Consider the following 21,452-nt stretch of genomic DNA (forward strand, 5'->3'; position numbering starts at 1 on the left):
ATGGCTGATTTTCTTCTCCGATCATCTTAAGTGGATTTGATGGATGTTTTCAACAGTCTTTTCGTGTTTGCCATTGCTGATGCTTGCTTTTTGCTTAGATTTATCTAATCATAGGAGTTTTTATTTCTCTGCTGCTCAGGTGGAATTTCAATTGTCTTGGCAGATTCATGGTTCAGATCACAGAAAACTAACCGAATAACCCATGTTATCATTCCCATGTTAGAATCTGTTGCAAAGTATTTGTCTTCTTGAGCTTTAGCCATGTTATGATTTGTAACTCCAAAGCATAAAAACTAATTGAAAGGAAACACAAAACTAGGAATAAATGAAAACGTTTCATATTTTACTTTAAGCAAGGCATGTACATATGATGTGGTAGTGTCATAACATACAAGTCACTTATATTTATATATAGCCTGTCGGAATTATTTAAACCAACAAGAATTCTTAATCAAGCAATGTGTTTACAATATTACTCAACTTCTGCTGAAACATAGAAAACCTACAGCACAATACAGACCCATCGGCCCACAAAGTTGCACCAAACATGTCCCTACCTGAGAAATTACTAGGCTTACCCATAGCCCTTTATTTTACTAAGCTCCGTGTACCTATCTAAAAGTCTCTTAAAAGACCCTATTGTATCCGCCTCCACTACCATTGCTGGCAGCCCATTCCACACACTCACCACTCTCTGAGTAAAAAAACTTACCCCTGACATCTCCTCTGTACCTACTCTCCAGCACCGTAAACCTGTGTCCTCTTGTGGCAACCATTTCAGCCCTGGGAAAAAGCTGACTACCCACATGATCAATGCCTCTCATGATCTTATATGCCTTTATCAGGTCACCTCTCATCCTCCATCGCTCCAAGGAGAAAAGGCCGAGTTCACTCAACCTATTCTCATAAGGCATGCTCCCCAATCCAAGCAACATCCTTGTAAATCTCCTCTGCACCCTTCCTATGGGTTCCACATCCTTCCTGTAGTGAGGCGACCAGAATTGGGCACAGTACTCCAAGTGGGGTCTGACCATATAGCTGCAACATTACCTCTCGGCTCCTAAATTCAATTCTACAATTAATGAAGTCCAATGCACCGTATGCCTTCTTAACCACAGCGTCAACCTGTGCAGCTGCTTTGAGCGTCCTATGGACTCGGCCCCAAGATCCCTCTGATCCTCCACACTGCCAAGAGTCTTACCATTAATGCTGGATTCTACCATCATATTTGACCTACCAAAATGAACCACTTCACTCTTATTTGGGTTGAACTCCATCTGCCACTTCTCAGCCCAGTTTTGCATCCTGTACCCTACGATAACTTCCCTGTCTCATTGGAACGTACCTATACAGAACTCCACACAAATATCCCCTGAATATTTGCCACATTTCCTCTACACTGTTCCCTGAGAACATCTGTTCCCAATTTAAGCCTCCAATTTCCTGCCTGATAGCCTCATAATTCCCCTTACTCCAATTAAATGTTGTTCTAACTTGTCTGTTCCTATCTCTCTCCAATGCTATTGTAAAGGAGATGGAATTATGATCACTATCTCCAAAATGCTGTCCCACTAAGAAATCTGACACCTGACCAGGTTCATTTCCCAATACCAAATCAAGTACAGCCTCTCCTCTTGTAGGCTTATCTACATATTGTGTCAAGAAACCTTCCTGAACACACCTAACAAACTCCACCCCATCTCTAGGGAGATGCCAATCGATATTTGGGAAATTAAAATCTCCCATCACGACAACTCTGTTATTATTACATCTTTCCAGGATCTGATTCCCTATCTGCTCTTCGATATCCCTGTTACTATTGGGCGGCCTATAAAAAAATCACCCAGTAAAGTTATTGGCCCCTTCCTCTCCTCCACCCTCAGAGACTCCGTAGACAATCCATCCATGGCGTCCACCTTTTCTGCAGCCATGACACTATCTCTGATCAACAGTGCCATGCCCCCACCTCTTTTGCCTCCTTCCCTGTCCTATCTAAAATCTGCACTTGAAGTAAGCATTCCTGTCCCTGAGCCATCCAAGTCTCTGTAATGGCCACCACATCATAGATCCAAGTACTGATCCACACTCTAAGCTTGTTCGCAACACTCCTTGTGTTAAAATAGACACATTTCGAACCTTCGGTCTGAGCGCGTCCCTTCTCTATCACCTGCCTACCCTCCCTCTCGCACTGTCTGCAAGCTTTCTCTATTTGTGAGCCAACGTCCTCTTCCCCAGTCTCTTCAGTTTGGTTCCCACCCCCCAATAATTCTAGTTTAAACTCTCCCCAGTAGCCTTAGCAAACTTCCCTGCCAGGATATTGGTCCCCCTGGGATTCAAGTGCAACCCATCCTTTTTGTATAGGTCACATCTGCCCCAAATGAGGTCCCAATGATTCAGAAACCTGAATCCCTGCCCCCTGCTCCAATCTCTCAGCCACACATTTATCCTCCACCTCATCCTATTCCTATTCTCACTGTCGCGTGGCACGGGCAGTAATCCCGAGATTACTACCTTTGCGGTCCTGCTTCTCAACTTCCTTCCTAACTCCCTGTAGTCTTTTTTCAGGATCTCTTCCCTTTTCCTACCTATGTCATTGGTACCGATATGTACCATGACCTCTGACTGTTCTCCCTCCCACCGCCGGATATCTTGGACATGATCTGAAACATCCCAGACCCTAGCTCCTGGGAGGCAAACCACCATCTGAGTTTCTTTCCTGCGTCCACAGAATTGCCTGTCTGACCCCCTAACTATCGAGTCCCCTATTACTACTGCCTTCCTCTTCCCTTCCCTACCCTTCTGAGCCACAGGGCCGGACTCTGTGCCAGAGGCATGACCACTGTTGCTTCCCCCAGGTAGGCTGTTTCGCCCCCCCCTCCAACAGTACTCAAACAGGAGTACTTATTGTCAAGGGGTACAGTCACAGGGGTACTCTCCAGTACCTGTGTCTTCCCCTTCTCCCTCCCATGGCCCCAGTGTGACTACCTGCCTAAAACTCCTCTCTGTCACCTCCTCGTTCTCCCTGACTAGGCAAAGGTCTTCGAGCTGCATTTCCAGTTCCTTAACTGGAGCTCCCTAATCTGCAGCTTGACACACCTGGTGCAGATATGGCCTTCTGGGAGGCTGGGAGACTCCAGGACCTCCCACATCTGACACTGAGCACAGAAAACTGGCCTCACACACATACCACCTCCTTTCCACAATTAACCCACGTAAACTTACCTCACCTCGTCCCGTTACCGCCTAAGCCCGTTGAGCCAAAGCCCTATCACTCTGCTGCCCGCTCCAGTGCTGCCCACTGGATACGACGGTCTTTTTAAACCTTTCACGCTCTACTGGCTGACGTCACGCGCCTGCGCAGTCTCGCCTCTCTTTAACCCCGAGTAGTAAAATACTTGCTTCGCTCTGAAAAATCAGCCGTTCACTCGCAGCCTTCTCGCTCTGAATTAAAAACCGTTGAAGATTCCTTGCCTTTTTAAACCTTTCGCGCTCTACTGGCTGACATCACACGCCTGCGCAGTCTCGCCTCTCTTTAACCCCGAGTAGTAAAATACTCCCTTCGCTCCGAAAAATCAGATGTTCTCTCGCAGCCTTCTCGCTCTGAATACGCAACACTCCTCCCTGCTTAGCTATAAACTCCAACTCAATGCAGAAAGTATCTCAACTATATGCACAGTATACTATATAATTCAACTGCATACAGACACCCAAAGCATAGTAAATTTTAAATTGTCCCATTCTGGCCTAAAGATTTCATCACTGTGGAGGATTTCTTACTCCTGTGGGTAACGTCTTTCCTGAGCAGTGGGGAGAGTGATCATTCTGCTTGGCAGGTGACACTTGTGGCTGTGAAACAAGCTCAGGTACTGGGGCCTCCCCTATGGTGGTTGTTGGACTACATTCTGAGACTGCAGGAAGTGGTTCTGACATCTCTGGATACCTTTCTTCTGGAGGTGTTGGCAACTCGAACAGTGCATGGCAAGGTTCACTGGGTAATGTTGGTCATAGTGTGTGAGTACAGAGTCTGACATCGCCATTTCCTTTACAATTTGGAAAGTCACCTCACACAACTTTGTCTGTTGCCATTTCTTCCTGATTTGTAGGATTGCAACCAGGTAACAATAGTGTTATCCGGGTAACACTGAGTGCCTGGGCAGCCTTGCAGCACCTGGTCCATAGCTTTCAGCCAGAGTGCAGGTGCAGATGCTACTCCAAAAACAAGTCTATTATAGTGATAAAACCCTTTGTGCGTGTTTATGATGAGAAATACTTTGAACTCTTCTTCCATCTCCATCTGTAGGTAGGCCTCAGCTAAGTCCACTTTGCTGAAGTGTTTCCTTCCAGAAAGGTTTGTTATCCTGGGCAGAGGGTATCAGTCTACCTTTAGTGCTGAGTTGATGATGACCTTAAAATCACTACAAGTCCTGACAGACCCATTCTTCTTTGCTACTGGGACCACTGGCATTGCCCATTGGCTCCACTCAACCTGGGAAAGAAATTCTTCAGCTTCTGTGTGATCTAGCTCACTGGCTACTTTATCATGGATGGTATAAGGAACTGGATGGGCTTTGTAAAACATGAGAATGGCATTTTCATTTGATACTATTTTGCCCTCGATCTGTTTGAGTTTTCCAGTGCCATCCCTGAACAATGCTGTGGAATCGACTCTATTGCTGTGGATATGGCATACAGATGGTGGATGGATCTCCAATCAAGTTGTAGTTGTCTCAGCCACTCAAGTCCCCTGTTTTACCACATACAAGTATAAGCTGGCTTGTTGGTTGTTGTATTTCACTGTCATGAATATCATTCCCACAGGAGTTATCTTTTCTCTTGTATTAGTTCTTACTTGGATATCTGCAGGCTTTAGTTTAGTAATATTGAAATGCTGTTCAAACACATTTTGTGGAATGACTGAAACAGTCGAGCCAGTGTCCAGTTCCTTTTTAATTAAAATGCTGTTAATTTCTGATGTAAACCATATTGCTTGTCTGTTGTTAATTTTCACACTATGAATCTCAAGGCTACCTGGTCCAGTTTCACTCTCATCATTATCAGATTTTTGATCAACAGCACGCAGATTAGGGCTCTTTTTGAAATTGAAACTTGACTTTTTATCTTTCACTCTTCTCTGTGCAGTCCATTGATCTTTGTCTGCTGGACATGCTCTCTCTGTATATGTCCTACTCTGTTGCATTTCCTGCAAGTTTTGCCTTTAAATCTGCATTGGTTTGGTATATCTGACCCCCTGCCACAGTGGTAAAACAATATGTTTGGCCTGGCCAGTTTCTGTTTAAACGTTGCAATTAGTTTACGCTCACGTTCATTCCTGACTCCCTTGCGCCTTTGTCTGCATTTTCCATTGATACAGCAATTTCAACTGCTCTTTTAAATGCTCTTTTGTGCTTCTGGTAGGGGAAATTTTGAATGCTTTCTTGTAAGATTGTACAAACTACCGTAGATTTCGCACTACAGAGCGCACCTGATTAAAAGCCGCTGGCTCTAATTTTAGAAAGAAAATCAATTTTGTACTTGTACAAGCCGCACCGGATTTTAGGCCGCACCGGATTTTCGGCCGCAGGTGTCCCACGTTGTAATATGAGATATTTACACAGAAAGATATTACACGTGAGGATTTTTTAACTTTTAATTAAATCCATATGGTAACATAAACAAATACATATTGCAAATGCTTTTTTTCGAACCGTGCCTGTAACGCGGCTACTTTTAAATATACATACGTATCGGTAACACAAATTACGTTGTGTATACTTTTTTACTGAACAACATTTCAATATCTCCTAACGACTGGTAAAAAATATATATACTGCAGCCTACCAGGAAAAGTTATTGATCGCCTTTAACTTAAAAGCAGCGTTCGCTCAGATCTAATGCCGCTCGCCCCCACCTTCCCGTTTATCGCAAACCGGTATTTCCCACAAGACGCGGCGAAACCGGGTGTGACGTCATAGCATCCTGGGATGTAGTACAGAAAACAAATATAGTTAAAACACTTCTAACTTTAACTAGAAATTACTAACAAATGAATTACTAAGCGAAAATATTATAAACTAAATAACTGCCATAAAGGCAGCACAATGTTTTTCTTCGAGTGTTTTCCATGTTGATGAGGGTGAGTACAAATGACTGATTTACAATAATTTAATTGTGAAAGTGCGCTTGATTTATCGTACAATTTCATTGGACCTCTGTGAACTACTCATCAATTTTATTGGTCTACTGTTACGAGGCAAAATGTTTTTGGCGGCATGAAAAAAAATCATGCATTAGCCGCACCGTAGTAAAGGCCGCAGTGTTCAAAGCTGTTCAAAATGTGGGAAAAAAGTAGTGGCTTATAATCCGACATCTACGGTAAATGGTTTCTCAGAGCACCACTAAGCCTATTACTGAACTGACAATGGTCAGACAACTTCTACAATTGAGCTATATATGCGGAAGTGGGCTCCCCTTCATTTTGATTCCACTTATGAAACTTAAAGTGTTCTGCAGTCAACAATGATTTTGGTTCTAAATGTTCCTGTATTAGTTTCATGATTACAGCAAAACTGATTTTAGCTGGTTTGGTTGGAGGAGTCAAACTTCTAAGCAAGCTGTATTCCTTTAAATCCAGTGTACTCAGCAGAATGGCATTGACTTTTCATTGGCTATTTCATTTGCTTTAAAATCCTGCTCAGTTCACTCAGAACACAAAATCCAGTTACCCATTGTACATTCAAACCTGTCTCTTTCCAACGTAGCTAGCCATTTATGCTTGCTTTTGTATTTATTATTATTGTTTTTTTTCCCTTTTATGAAACTTGAACGTCTTCTTTTCTGAAGAAGCACATGCTGCACCTTTTTTTTACTTGATCGTTTCTTGCTGCACTTTTTAAAAAAAATTCAAATGCCTCGCTGCCCTGCAACTTGTAGGTAATTATCTTGGGTTTGTTTAAAACTTGCTTATTGTCACTGTAATGTTGTGTGACTCCCAAACATAAAAACTAATTTAAAGGAAACACAAATCCAGGAATAAATGTATGTGTTTCATTTTTTTTTACATTAAGTGAGACACATACATATGTTGTGGTAGTATCATAACCTATTTAATTCACTTAATTTTCCATATAACCCATAATGAATTATTTAAATGAACAAGAATGCTTAATCAAACAATGTATTTACAATACTACTCAAATACTACTGAAATATTAAATACACAGCAAGCAACTCAACAAAAATCTTGATCTTGTTCCACAAATCCTCTATTCCCACCCACACTTTAGTAAGGTCTTTGACAGGTTCCTCCATGCAGACTGACCTGCGAGGTGGATTCAGGATTAGTTTGTCGACAGAAAGCAAAGTGTGACGGTTGAATGTTGATTCTCTGGATGGCGGCCTGTGACTTGTAGGGTGTCTCATGGGGTAGTGCTGGATACTCTGTTATTCATTATTTAAGTGAATAATTTAGATCTGAGTGCATATGGAATGATTGTCAAGCTTGCAGATAATAATAATTTTAGAGGTCTTGAATGAATAACCGCTTCTTGGGCTTCCAGCTGGGTTCAGGTGACGATTATAACTAACGTTTCGATGATAAACTCTGCCTCTTCTTCAGGAATGAAGAAGGTCTTGTTGATAGTGAAGCAGGGTACCATGAATTACAAAGGGATTTTGATCAGGTAGGGAGTTGAAGTGAGGAATGGTAAATGGATTTTAGTTTGGGTAATAATGAGGAGATGCATTTTGAACAATCAGACCAGGGTAGGACTTGTGCAATGAATGGCAAGGTACTGACACTGGTTGTGGAACAGAGAGACCAGGGAATATGAATGCCCAGATCACTGAGAAGTCTGTTACACTGACTGATATGGCTAAATCACAGATGAGAGGCAGCTGCATACTGCCTCTACACATGGAATGCATTATGTTGCTAATAAAACTAAAAGTATTACCATTGTGGAGGAATTGAATCCTGTACCTTCATTTGCACCTTCACAAGTACATTCACTATCAAAGAATGTATACAGTATACAACCCTGAGATTCATCTTCCTACAGTCAGCCATGATAGAAAGAAAATCATGGCACCCAATCAAAGAAAAAACATCAACCCTGCCCCGCAACTTGCAAAGAAAAAAGATCTCGTAAACAGCAAAAATGAGCAACAAAACACAGAATATAAAAACACAAAGTCAGAAGTGTCTAGGCATCATAAGATGAGCTACAGCGTCCAATCCACAAACTGCATCGATTAACCCTTGCCCAAGCCCCAGGGCTCTAGCACAATCCTTTGATGGTATTGAGTAAGAGGTGGAGAGAGACCATCAAATGCTGGCACCTTCCCCTGGCTGCAGCAAGTGAGAGGCTGATGGACAGTGCTGAGCACCTGCTTGCTCTCTGCACTTCCCTCATTGATTTCAGTCTTCCTTGGTGCTTTGATTGGCGAGAAATAAGTTCTATCGTGAACTCGCGCCCGTGCTTTGCTCAAACCATCATACACCCTCCGAGGCAGCAGAGTGCTAGGTCATTCAATTCGCCTGAAAACACACCAGCAAAATGTAGATCACAGGCTCCAACGGCAGCAGAGCCACATTTGAAAGAAAAAGAGGATGTAAAAGAAGTGAAAGTAGTTGTTTTGTCATCTGTCTGGAGGATATCACCATTGGTCGTGTTGTTTGCTTGCACTATCTTCTTCCAGGCTTTAGAATCATGAAATACAAGGAAGGTGGATGCACCAATCGTAAAGGATAATGCCCATTTTCTGAGAAAATTATACAATGCCACAAGACCAGGAAAAAAGTTGACATTGAAGCTGAGTTAAGAGCATAAGAATTAGTAGTAGAATTAGAACATTCAGCCCAATCAGTCTGCTCTGACATTTCATCATGGCTGATCCATTTTCCCTGTCATCCCCATTCTCATGCCTTCTCCCTGTAATCTTTCACACCATGAGTAATCAAGAACCTATCAACCTCCGCCTTAAATACACTCTATGTCCTGGCCTCACAGCCGCCTGTGACAATGGATCCCGCAGATTCATTATCCTCTTGGCGAAAACATTCCTTCTCATCTCTTTTCTAAATGGTTAACTCTATTCTGAGGCTGTGACCTCTGGTCCCATACTCCACCCTTGTAGGAAACATCCTCTCCACATCCACTCTCTCTAGGTCTTCCAACATTCAATTGTTTTCAATGAGCTACCCCACTCATTCTTCTAAATTCCTATGAGCATGGGCACAGAGTTGTCAAACGCTCCTCATATGACAATCAGTTCATTTCCAGAATCATTCTTGTGAACCTCCTCTGAACCCTCTCTAATGTTAGTACAACATTTCTTAGATAAGGGGCTCAAGACTGTTCACAATATTCCAAGCGTAGCCTGATCAATGCTTTATAAAGCCTCAGCATTACATCCTTGCTTTTATGTTCTAGTGCTATCAAATTTGCCTTCCTCATCACAACTCAACCTGCAAGTTAACCTTTAGGGAATCCTGCAAGAGAACTCCCAAGTCCTATTTCACTTCCGACTTTGAATTTTCTGCCTGTTTAGACAATAGTCCACACTTTTGTTCCTTCTACCAAACTGCATGGCCATACACTTCCTGACACTATATTCCATTTTCCATTTCTTCGCCCCTTCTCCTAATCTGTCTAAGTCCTTCTGCAGCTTCCTTGCTTCCTCAATACTTCCTTCCCCTCTACCTATCTTTATATAGTCATCCAAATCATTGACTTATAACACAAAAAAGAGGTCCCAGAACTGACCCCTGTGGAATACCACGACCCACCCAGCAGCCAAGCCACTCTTTGCCTCCTGCCATTCAGGTAATCCTCTATCTTTCCTGTAATACCATTGGCTCTTATCTTGTTCAGTAGCCTTATGTGCAGCAGCTTGTCAAAGGCCTTCTGAAAATCCAAGTACACCACATCTACAATATCTCCTTTGTCTATCCTGCCTGTTATTTCCTCAAAGAATTTCAACAGATTTGTCAAGCAAGATTTTCCCTTAAGGAAACCATGCTGACTTTGACCTATTTTATCATGTGCCTCCAAGTTCCCTGAGACCTCATCCTTAACAATTGACTCCAATATCTTCCCAACCACTGAGGTCAGGCTAACTGGCCTATAAATTTTTTTCTTCTGTCTCCCTCCCTTCCTGAACACTGGCATTACATTTGAAATTTTCCAGTCCTCTGGGACATGTTTGAATCTAGTGGATTCTTGAATGATCATAATCAATGCCTCCACGCAAGCACTTTCTTCCTAGTAATAGCAATTACATTCACCTCTACCCTCTAACACTCTTGAGCTTAGGGCATATTATTAGTGTCTTCCACAGTGAAGATGAAGCAAAATAATTAGATCATCCACATTTCCTTGCCCCCATTACTACCTCTCCAGCATCAGTTTCCAATGGTCTGATATCTAATCTCACCTCTCTTCTACTCTTTGTATATATGAAAAAAATTGATATCCTCTTTGATATTATTGGCTAACTTACTTTCATATAAAAAAATTTTTTTCTCCTTATGGCTTTTTTTAGTTGCCATTTGTTTTTAAAACCTTCCTGATCCTCTATCTTCCCACTAATTTTTGCTCTATTTCATGCCCTCTCTTTTGCTTTAATGTTGTTTATGACTTCCCTTGTCAGCTACAGTTACATCAGAATACCACTGCCTCTATTTGGATGTATCTGTGCTGCACCTTCGAATTGTTTCCAGAAGCTTCAGCCATTGCTGTTCTGCCATTATCCCTGCTAGTGCCCACTTCCATCAACTTTGGTCAGCTCCTCTTTCATGCCTCTATAATTCCCTTTACTCCACTGGAATACTGATATATCTGACTTCAGCTCTTCCCTCGCAAGTTGCAAGGTGAAGTCTATTATATTGGGTTGGGTTCCCTTAACTTAAGCTCCCTAATAAAAATCTGGTTCATTACGCATCACCCATTCAAGAATAGTCTTTCTCCCACTGGGTTCGGCCACAAGCTGCTCAAAAAAGCTATACTGTAGGCATCCTATAAATTCTCTTTCTTGGGATTCAGTACCAAGCAAATTTTCCCAATCAGCCTGCATATTTAAATCCCCATGACTATCATAACATTGCCTTTTCGACATTTTGCCCTTTTAAACAACAGACTTGGTTCCAGAAATTATTTCAGGATTTATTTCCTTTCTTCAAGTTCTTGAGAACTTACTGTTTGCAGAATGTATCTCAAGCACAGTTATAAATGTCATCTTTTTTGAAAAGCATGACAACCTGCTGCTGTCTGAGGCCCTTGAAATGTTCATATGGTATTAATTTGTTGTTGCCTCACATCCTTAAACTATTTGGGCAGATCTCAAAAGTTAGACAAATTTTATTTAACTACTTTCTTGATGTGAGGGCATTAAGAAAATATATTCCTGATGAGAGAAGTAAAATCAGGTATAGAATTTTGACCTCTTTTTGGGTGACATAGTTCAATATTTCCTGTCTCCTTGTTGAATAATAGGTAGCACAATACTCTTTTTTAGCTTTTAATATGTTGCAGGAGAAGGTTAATAGGCTGAGTTGTCCACTTTTGCTCCTATTTCTTGTGTGCTCATAATGTTTATACCACTGGTGTTGCATGGTTAGAGTTAATTTAGTTTTCTCTGTGTATCTTTAATTCTATATTTTTGTTCCTAGGTGTACTGTATCTTCAGTATGGAGATGAAATGACACAATTTGCAATGCCAAATGAAATCACATCAATGGATACAGTGCATGCACTCTTTGTACGTGCCTTCCCTAAACAGCTCACAATGAAGATGCTGGAGTCTCAAAATGTAGCTGTGTACATTAAGGATGAAGCCAGGAATGTATTCTACGAGCTAAATGACTTGAGGTAGGCTGATGTTCCTATTGTCAAATCATACATAACTGGATATGGGATGACTTTTTTCCTAAAGACCTCATTTCTTTCAAAAAAATGTTATCCAATGTCATTAGAGTTGAATGAATTTGCCAGGCATTGTAAAAGTTAAAATTTGCTTTTGTAAATACTTTTCAAATGGCAGATGGAGCTTAATACAGACAAGTGTGAGGTATTGCACTTTGGAAGGAAAAACTAAAGTAGAACGTACAAGGCAAATGGTAGGACACTGAGGAGTGCAGAAGAACAGAGAGATCTGGGAATACAGATACAAAATCCCCTAAAAGTGGCGTCACAGATAGAAAGAGAGCTTTTGGTACATTGGCCTTTATAAATCAAAGTATTGAGTATAAGAGTTGGAATGTTATGGTGAGGTTGTATAAGGCATTGGTGAGGCCGTGTTTGGAGTATTGTGTGCAGTTTTGGTCACTGAATTACAGGAAGGATATTAATAAAGTTGAATGAGTGCAGAGAAGGTTTACAAGGATATTGCCGAAACTTGAGAAACTGAGTTACAGAGAAAGGTTGAATAAGCTAGGACTTTATTCCCTGGAACCTAGAAAAATGAGGGGAGATTTGATAGAGGAATATAAAATTATGATGGGTATAGATAGAGTGGATGCAAGCAGGCTTTTTCCACTGAGGTTAGGAGAGAAAAAAACCAGAGGACATGGGTTAAGGGTGAAGGGGGAAAAGTTTAAAGGGAACATTGGGGGGGTTTCTTCACACAGAGAGTGGTGGGAGTGTGGAATGTTCTGCCAGATGAAGTGGTAAATGTGGGCTCAGTTTTAACATTTAAGAAAAACTTGGACAGGTACATGGATGAGAGGTGTATGGAGGGATATGGTCCAGGTGCAGGTCAGTGGGACTAGGCAGAAAAATGGTTAGGCACAGCCAAGAAGGGCTAAAAGGCCTGTTTCTGTGCTGTAATGTTCTATGGTTCTAATGGATACATTTAAATCTACTCTCAAACTGGTTGAAAACTTCACTTGAGTTGAACTAATATAGCTGAGCAAGCAAAATTGAAATTCATCCATTTTTAATTGTGGCAATATACTCCTGCTGTGCCAGACCATTATATGTTTTTGCTTTGTGTTATAACATTTTTATATGATAACCTGTTGTTTCTGCTATTTCAACTAATACTAATGCAACCAGCAGAAGTTGGCAAAATCTGATAGGGAGACAAATATGTGAAACGTTATGTTCTGGGTCAGATTTGCTAACTGTTTCACAAAGCTCTAGGTTGTGTCTGACACCAGCTGTTACAGGAGCACTCTGTTACAGGTTCATTGTGCAATGAACCAGAATTGATTGGAAAACTTAAGGTAAAAGAACCCTTTGGGGATAGTGATCATAGTATGAACAAATTCACCATGAAATTTGAGGAGAAGCTAAAGTCAGATGTATTGATATTACATGGAGAAGAACACTGGCGGGGATGATGGTAGAGCAGCAATGGCTAGAATTTCAGAAGCAGTTCAGAAGGCACAGGATACATACAACCCAAAGAGGAAGAAGTTAAACAAGAGAAGTCAAAGCCAACATAAGCCTAAGAGAAGGCATATAATAGAGCAAACATTAGTAGCAAGTTGTGAAGTTTTGTGAAGTTTTTAAAAGCCAACAGAAGGCAACTAAAAATATCATTATGAGGGTACAAACAGAATACGAAAGTAAGCTAGCCAATAATATTAAGAGGATCCCAAAAATTTCTTCAAATACATAAAGTGTAAAAGAGAGGCGGGAGTGGATATTGGACCACTGGAAAGGTAGTAATGGGGGACAACAAAATTGCGACAAACTGAATAAGTATTTTGCATCATTCTTCACTGTGGAAGACAATAGCAGTATGGTGGAAGTTCCAGGTGTCAGGGGGCGTGAAGTGTGTGAAGTTACCATAACTAAAAAGAAGGTTCTTGAGAAACTGAAAGATCTGAAGGTAGATAAGTCAATTGGACCAAATGATGTATACTATAGGGTTCTGAAAGAGGTGGCTGAAGAGATTGTGGAGGCATTAGTAATGATCTTTCAAGAATCACAAGATTCTGGAATGATTGCAGAAGACTGGAAAATTGCAAATGTCACTGCACTCTTTAGAAGGGAGAGAGGCAGAAGAGAGGAAATGATAGGCCAGTTAGTTTGACTGCAGTTGTTGGGGATATGTTGGTATCAATTATTAAGGATGAGGTCTTGGTACTTGGAGGCACATGATAAAATAGATTGTAGTCATTATGATTTCCTCAAGGGGAAATCTTGCCTGACAAATCTGTTAGAGGTCTTTGAAGAAATAACAAGCAGAATAGACAAAGAAGAATTGGTTGATGTTGTGTACTTGGATTTTCAGAAGGCCTTTGACATGGTGCCACACATGAAGCTGCTTAACAAGCTATGAGCCCATGGCATTACAGGGAAGATTCTAGCAAGGATAAAGCAGTGCTGATTGGCAGGAGGCAAAAAGTGGGAATTAAGGGAGCCTTTTCCAGCTGGCTACCAGTGACCAGTGGTGTTCCACAAGGGCTTGTGTTGGGGCTGATTAGTTTTACATTATATATCAATGATATGGATGATGGTATTGATGACTGTGTTGCAAAGTTTGCGGATGATTTGATGACAGGTGAAGGGGTCTGTAGTTTTGAGGAGGTAGAGAGGTCTCAGAAGGACTCAGTCAGATTAGGAGAATGGGCAATGAAATAGCAGATGGAATACATCATTGGGTCATGTATGGTCATGCACTTTGGTAGAAGAAATAAAAGGGTTGACTACTTTCTAAATGGAGAGAGGACACAAAAATAGGGTGAAGGGACTTGGGAGTCTTTGTGCCAGATTCCCTAAAAGTTAATTTGCAGGTTGAGTCTGTGGTGACAAAGACAAATACAATGTTAGCATTCATTTCAAGAGGACTAGAATGTAAAAGCAAAGTAATGTTGAGACTTTATATAACAGTGGTGAGGTCTCACTTAGAGTATTGTGAGCATGTTTAGGCTACTTATCTTATAAAGGATGTGCTGAAACTGGAGAGTGTTCAAAGGAGATTCACAAAAATGATTCCAAGATTGAATGGCTTGTCATATGAAGAGCATCTGATGGCTCTGGCCAGCATTCACTGGAAATCAGAAGAATGAGGAGACCTTATTGAAACCTATCGAATGGTGAAAGGCCTTGATAGAGTGGATGGAATGTTTCCTATGGTGGGAGAGCCTAAGACAAGAGAACACACCCTCATCATAGTGGAATGTCCTTCAGTGGTGAATCTGTGGAATTCCTTGCCATGGAGCTGTGGAGGCCAAGTATTTATGGATATTTGAGCAGAGGTTGATAGATTTTTGATTCATCAGGGTATAAAGTGATACGGAGACAAGGCAGAAGATTTGAGCTGAGAGGAAAAATGGATCACTCATGATGAAATGGCGCACCAGATTCAATGGGCCAAATCGCCTAATTCTGCTCCTATATCTTATGGTCTCATAGTCTAACTACCTGCAATTAGCTTGCTGGGCTATTGAAGTTCCTCAATGATTTTATTGTGAACAAAGCGGATGAGCTTAGAGCGTGGATCAGTACTTGGAGCTATGATGTTGTGGCCATTACAGAGACTTGATGGTGCAGAGGCAGGAATGGTTACTTCAAGTGCCGGGGTTTAGATGTTCCAGAAAGGACAGGGAGGGAGGCAAAAGAGGTGGGGGCGTGGCACTGTTGATCAGAGATAGTGTCATGGCTGCAGAAAAGGTGGTCGCCATGGATGGATTGTCTACGGAGTCTCTGAGGGTGGAGGAGAGGAAGGGGCCAATAACTTTACTGGGTGGTTTTTTTATAGGCCGCCCAATAGTAACAGGGATATTGAGGAGTAGATAGGGAAACAGATCCAGGAAAGGTGTAATAATAACAGAGTTGTCGTGATGGGAGATATTAATTTCCCAAATATTGATTGGCATCTCTGTCAAGTGAGGAGTTTAGATGGGATGGAGTTTGTTAGGTGTGTTCAGGAAAGTTTCTTGACACAATATGTAAATAAGCCTACAAAAGGAGAGACTGTACTTGATTTGGTATTGGGAAATGAACCTGGTCAGGTGTCAGATCTCTCAGTGGGAGAGCTTTTTGGAGATAGTGATCATAGTTCTATCTCCTATAAAATAGCATTGGAGAGAGATAGGAACAGACAAGTTAGAAAAGTGTTTAATTGGAGTAAGGGGAATTGTGAGGCTATCAGGCAGGAAATTGGAAGCTTAAATTGGGAACAGATGTTCTCAGGGAACAGTGTGGAGGAAATGTGGCAATTGTTCGGGGGATATTTGTATGGAGTTCTGCATAGGTACGTTCCAGTGAGACAGGGAATTTATGGTAGGGTACAGGATACAAAATTGGGCTGAGAAGTGGCAGATGGAGTTCATCCCAGATAAATGTGAAGTGGTTCAGTTTGGTAGATCAAATATGATGGCAGAATATAGTATTAATGGTAAGACTCTTGGCAGTGTGGAGGATCAGAGGGATCTAGGGGTCCAAGTCCATAGACACTCAAAGCAGGTTCGCAGGTTGACTCTGTGGTTAAGAAGGCATACAGTGCATTGGCCTTCATCAATCATGGAATTGAATTTAGTAGCCGAGAGATAATGTTGCAGCTACATAGGACCCTGGTGAGACCCCACTTGGAGTACTGTGCTCAGTTCTGGTCGCCTAACTGCAGGAAGGATGTGGAAACCATAGAAAGGGTGCAGAGGAGATTTACAAGGATGTTGCCTGTATTGGGGAGCATGCCTTATGAGAATAGGTTGAGTGAACTTGGTCTTCTCTCCTTGGAGCGACAGAGGTTGAGAGGTGACCTGAGAAGGGTGTATAAGATGATGAGAGGCATTGATCATGTGGAGAGTCAGAGGCTTTTTCCCAAGGCTGAAATGGTTGCCACAAGAGGGCACGGGTTTAAGGTACTGGGGAGTAGGTACAGAGGAGATGTCAGGGGTAAGTGTTTTACGCAGAGAGTGGCGTGTGTGGAATGGACTGCCGGCAACAGTGGTAGAGGCTGATATGATAGAGTCTTTTAAGAGACTTTTAGATAGGTACCATGGAGCTTAGTAAAATAGAGGGCTATGAGTAAGCCTAGTAATTTCTAAGGTAGGAACATGTTTGGTACAACTTTGTGGGCCAAAGGGTCTGTATTGTGCTGTAGGTTTTCTATGTTTCTATGCTTCTGATCGTCTCACCTCCCAAGCTCCCTCGTGCTGATGATTTGGGTGCTTCGATGCTTCAACTTCATGCTACTGGGAAATTGATCCCAGGGTTTGTGCATCAACAGGTGAATTCCCTTTTTCCCAATCCATTCTCAGCTGAGAGTTTTCAGCACACCTGGGTGATTTAGTCACATAGTGGCTTTGAATGAATGAGAACCTGAAAACAGCAGCATCACTGGTTCAGTCTGAGATTTGTTTGAGAGCAGAGGATGAGTGCAAAAATTCCAGACTGGGAAAGCTGGGGCGGTCTGAGATGGAGATTATCTCGCAAGGTGTTGTCTGAGAATGGGAGTGGAGCTGACTGGGGAGAGAGTTGATCTTCTGAATTTCAGAATAAGAATCAGGTTTATTATGACCGGCATTGTTGTGAAATTTGGTAATTTGGCAACAGCAGTACAATGCAATACAGGATAATATAGTCGGCCCTCCTTATCCGCGAATTCTGCATCCGCGAATTCAACCAACCGCGAATTGCGAAAACCCTGAAGTGCTCTTCTAGCACTTGTTGTTCGTGTATGTACTGACTTTTTTTCTTGTCATTATTCCCTAAACAATGCAGTATAACAATTATTTTGCATAGCATTTACATTGTATTAGGTATTAGAAGTAATCTAGAGATTATTTAAAGTATACGGAGGATGTGCATGGGTTATCGTGGATCGGGATAAAAAAAAAATCCAAAGTTCTCTTACTAAGTAAGTTGGAACAGGTATATCCGGAATTATTTAGCATCAGTTAGTCAAACGTTTGCATTCATATGTAGTATATATTTTACCTTTCTATGCACATAAAACACTTAAGAACGTATGTTCCAGCGCCGGGCTTGGGAAGTTCTCGAGTTCGATCGAGTGACAGATCGCTATGGAGTGCGCTCTCCACCGTGCCGGGTTGATGTGGAGGATCAAAAACCCAAAACCCAATAATTAAACCACTGCGTTGCTCAGTAATAATTGTAGCTTTCATAGGTTCCATTAAAATTGTTCCGATCGTTGACTGATGTAGCCTAACGCTTTTCCAATGACTGATGGTGTTTCACCTCTTTCAGATCGCTTTATTATTTCCACTTTATTTTCAATCGTTATCGTGATTATTTTCGTGAACAGAAATACTGCGGATTCAGGTCTCTGCCGCTGGGTCCTAATGTCCACAGCATTGATGCAGGTTGAATAAGGGACTTGAGCATCCGCGAATTTTGGTATCCGCGAGGGGTCCCGGAACCAATCCCTTGCGGATAAGGAGGGCCGACTGTGTAAAAAAAGTAAATCAATTACAGTAAGCATATATATGTATATTAAATTGATTTAAAAGGTGCAAAAACAGAAATAATACGTATTTAAAAAAGTGAGGTAGTGCTTATAGGTTCAATGACTATTTAGGAATCATATTGTAGAGGGGAAGAAGCTGTTCCTGAATCACTGCGTGTGTACCTCCTTCCTGATGGTAACAGTGAGAAGAGGGCATGTCCTGTATGATGGCTGTCCTTAATGATGGATGTCACCTTTCTGAGACACTGCTTCTTGAAGATGTCTTGGATACTACAGAGGCTAGTACCCAAGATGGAGCTGGCTAATTTTTCAAATTTCTGTAGCTTCTTTCACACATGCCAATAATAATAAACCTTATTCTGATTTTGTTTCTGACGTTCAGAACATTACTCTCTCCCTAAACTGCTCCACTCCCATTCCCAGACAACACCCTCCAAGACAATCTCCATCCCAGACTGCCCCAGCCTTCCCTCTCAGGAATTTTTCACCCGCTTTTATCTCATGGTATTGTATTCCTCCAAATACGAACAGCTGGGTTAGACATCTTAGTATGGATGAAGGGTTTCGGCCCAAAATGTTGACTATTTATTCCCCACTATAGATGCTGCCTGACTCACCGAGTTCCTCCAACATTTTGTGTGAGTTGCTGAAGACTGGTGAAGGCTTTATAATAGTAACTCATCTGTTGGAAAAAGTATGAATTGAGAACAGGGTGACAAAAAATTGTGTTTCTATGTACTTGTCTTCATTAAGCAATCACTAAATTGTCTGCTCTTTCCAATGCTGTATATTTGTAGTTCTGTGGAACTGTGAATTCAGAAAATAAACTTTGTTTTATTTGTATGAATGTTGCATTACTCTTAGACAGTAAATCTTTGCAATTCATTGGAACTGAACCTCTGTCAACACCTCAATATCTCTTTGTTTGGTTACACAAGTTACCCTGTGCTTGGTGGAGTGAAACTGAGATATTTTATTGGATTATGAACCATTCTTTGCCTCTCGTGTGTTGCATAGCCAGACTGTCAAGTTTTGCTGTTTGTAATGGTCCATTGTCTTGAAGATTCGAATGTATGTTCAAAGTAAATTTATTATCAAAGTGCCTATATCTCATCATATACAACTCTGAGAGTAATTTTCTTCTGTGCAAACTCAGTTATTCCATAGAATAATAATGTAACAGAATCCATTAGCTGAAGGTTTGACTTGGGCAGTAGTCTCCTGGAGATCCTCCCAGTAATAGATCAAAATACTTGTATGTACAGTATATATTTATCTGTCAAAGTACTGCATTTCCATTACCTGGTCAGTCATTAGGAGGTCATCGATGCTGAGGTACATCCTAGGATGCGCTGTGACATATCATCAGTGAGGTATCCTGGAATCATCGGGTATTTCAGGCCTTTCAACATCAGGCACTCCAGCCCAAGCGACTCAGCCAGTGTTGATCAGACCCTGGCTTGGGTCCCAGAAGCATTAGGGTCACATCTCTTGACCCATAGCCATCTGGAGGCTCACTCAGCAGTCTCTGTGACAGTCCTGGTGCGGCTCTTTCCTTTGCAGCCCTCGTAATGCCAAGGAGAGGGTATGTCCTGCACAGCAAGCAGCCAGCAGACCTCTGCCTTCATTGTTAAGATTTGACATTTTTTCTGCATTACTTCCATTCCATCGAATCAAAGATCACCTTCATCCCTAGGATTCCAATCAAAGTTTTGCTCGTTTGCTATACTTTCTTTCCAGATGTTTTACAAAATATACATTTTTACTTCACCCTTAATACAATTTTGCACATTGATTTCTTCATGAACTTCATTAAAGATTAGGGACATTTTTTAATAAGAAAAGCAGAATGTAAATGCAAATAGTTGCATTAGAAGCGCCTTATAATTTTCTTTGGCCTTCACTCTGTTCCACTAAATGTTTTCAGCTAGAGTTGTTTAAGACCAAAGCCCTGTGTAAATGGGGCTTTCTGTTGATGAATTCGCATGCACTATCGTGAACTCCAGAATAAAGCCTCATGTAAACAAATGGAAATCAGAAACTCACGATTCACCCTAGAGTCCACATACTTTGCACTCTCAGCCTTTTTGTATTCATCTGATTCAACAGTTTGTTTTAAGTAGAAACCTTTTCAAACATCACTTCCAGATGGCCCTGGAATTTGGGCAAACAACAGGAATTCCTGCTGTGATATTAGGTCCTCAGTGCAGCACAGCCCCTGTTTTAGAGCAGTTGTGAATGTGGTTTGTACTTTGAATAGCAAGCCACTCATAATGTTGCTGTTGCTCTCAAAGTGGGATATAAATATTTCTTCTTCTGCAGGAAGCTATGTTTTGAATATTTACTTGCTCTTCTTTGACAGAGTATTCAAAGATGGCAAAATACAACATGCTTTATTGGCAACTTCAAGGTGTCTTCCATGTGTGAAAATGGTTGACAACTTTTACTGGAACTTGCTTAGACAAAGGTGTGTCTATACAAAGCAGAACCACCCGCCTCAGTTATTTCCAAGTGTTTCTTCAGAGATGAACCTGACCAAGACAGTACTGCCACCTATTGTCTGTTATTAAAAAGTTGCATCATGGAACCAAATACATGAATGCTTATGTTTACATTTCTCTGTTCCCTGATTGCTGTCCAAGTAAATATACTGAATGAAATATAGAATTACACAGGTCAGGACTGTTCCACTTGCAGCCCATTGTTTTTATTCACTTACCACAGCTAGGATGACAGTGAAGGTAAAGATGCAAGTGACTGCAGTTGTTGGGATCTGGAGCAAAAAGGCCAACTGCTAGCAAAACTCATCAGGTCAGGAAATGGCGGAGGCAAAGAAGTGAACGACATTTCAATTCAAGTCCTGATAGGAGGTCTCAACCTAAAATTGGAATTATTTCTTTGCCTCCGCAGGTAGTGCCTGACCCACTGAGTTCCTCCTGCAAAATGGAGGCACAAGAGAGTGCAGATGCTGGAATCTGGTGCAACACACAAAAAGCTCGAGGAACTCAGTAGGTCAGGCAGCATCTAAGGAGGGAAATGGACAGTTGGCAGTTAGAGCTGAGACGCTGAGT

The 21,452-nt window shown here is 41.5% G+C and overlaps 1 protein-coding gene and 1 long non-coding RNA gene across 16 annotated transcripts in view; one reads left to right on the forward strand and one right to left on the reverse strand.

Annotated features, from left to right (window-relative positions):
* The window catches only part of LOC140732271 (sickle tail protein), a 634,545-nt gene that overhangs the window by 468,769 nt on the left and 144,324 nt on the right, over positions 1-21,452 (forward strand). For all 14 annotated transcript variants that reach the window (XM_073054676.1, XM_073054677.1, XM_073054678.1 and 11 more), the window contains one exon: positions 11,669-11,867. In XM_073054676.1, coding sequence (XP_072910777.1) covers positions 11,669-11,867 — 199 coding nt within the window. The remainder of the gene's footprint in view (positions 1-11,668; positions 11,868-21,452) is intronic.
* Positions 5,727-21,425, reverse strand: LOC140732272 (uncharacterized). 2 transcript variants are annotated; one of them, XR_012100029.1, is made up of 3 exons: positions 21,101-21,425; positions 17,892-18,361; positions 5,727-5,976 (listed from the first exon to the last, which is right to left on the reverse strand). It is a non-coding gene; the product is annotated as an uncharacterized lncRNA (long non-coding RNA). The 2 variants fall into 2 exon arrangements; XR_012100028.1 differs by lacking the exon at positions 5,727-5,976 and having other exon boundaries at positions 17,443-18,361.

This window comes from Hemitrygon akajei, chromosome 8, assembly GCF_048418815.1.
Source record: "Hemitrygon akajei chromosome 8, sHemAka1.3, whole genome shotgun sequence".
Lineage (NCBI taxonomy): Eukaryota > Metazoa > Chordata > Chondrichthyes > Myliobatiformes > Dasyatidae > Hemitrygon > Hemitrygon akajei.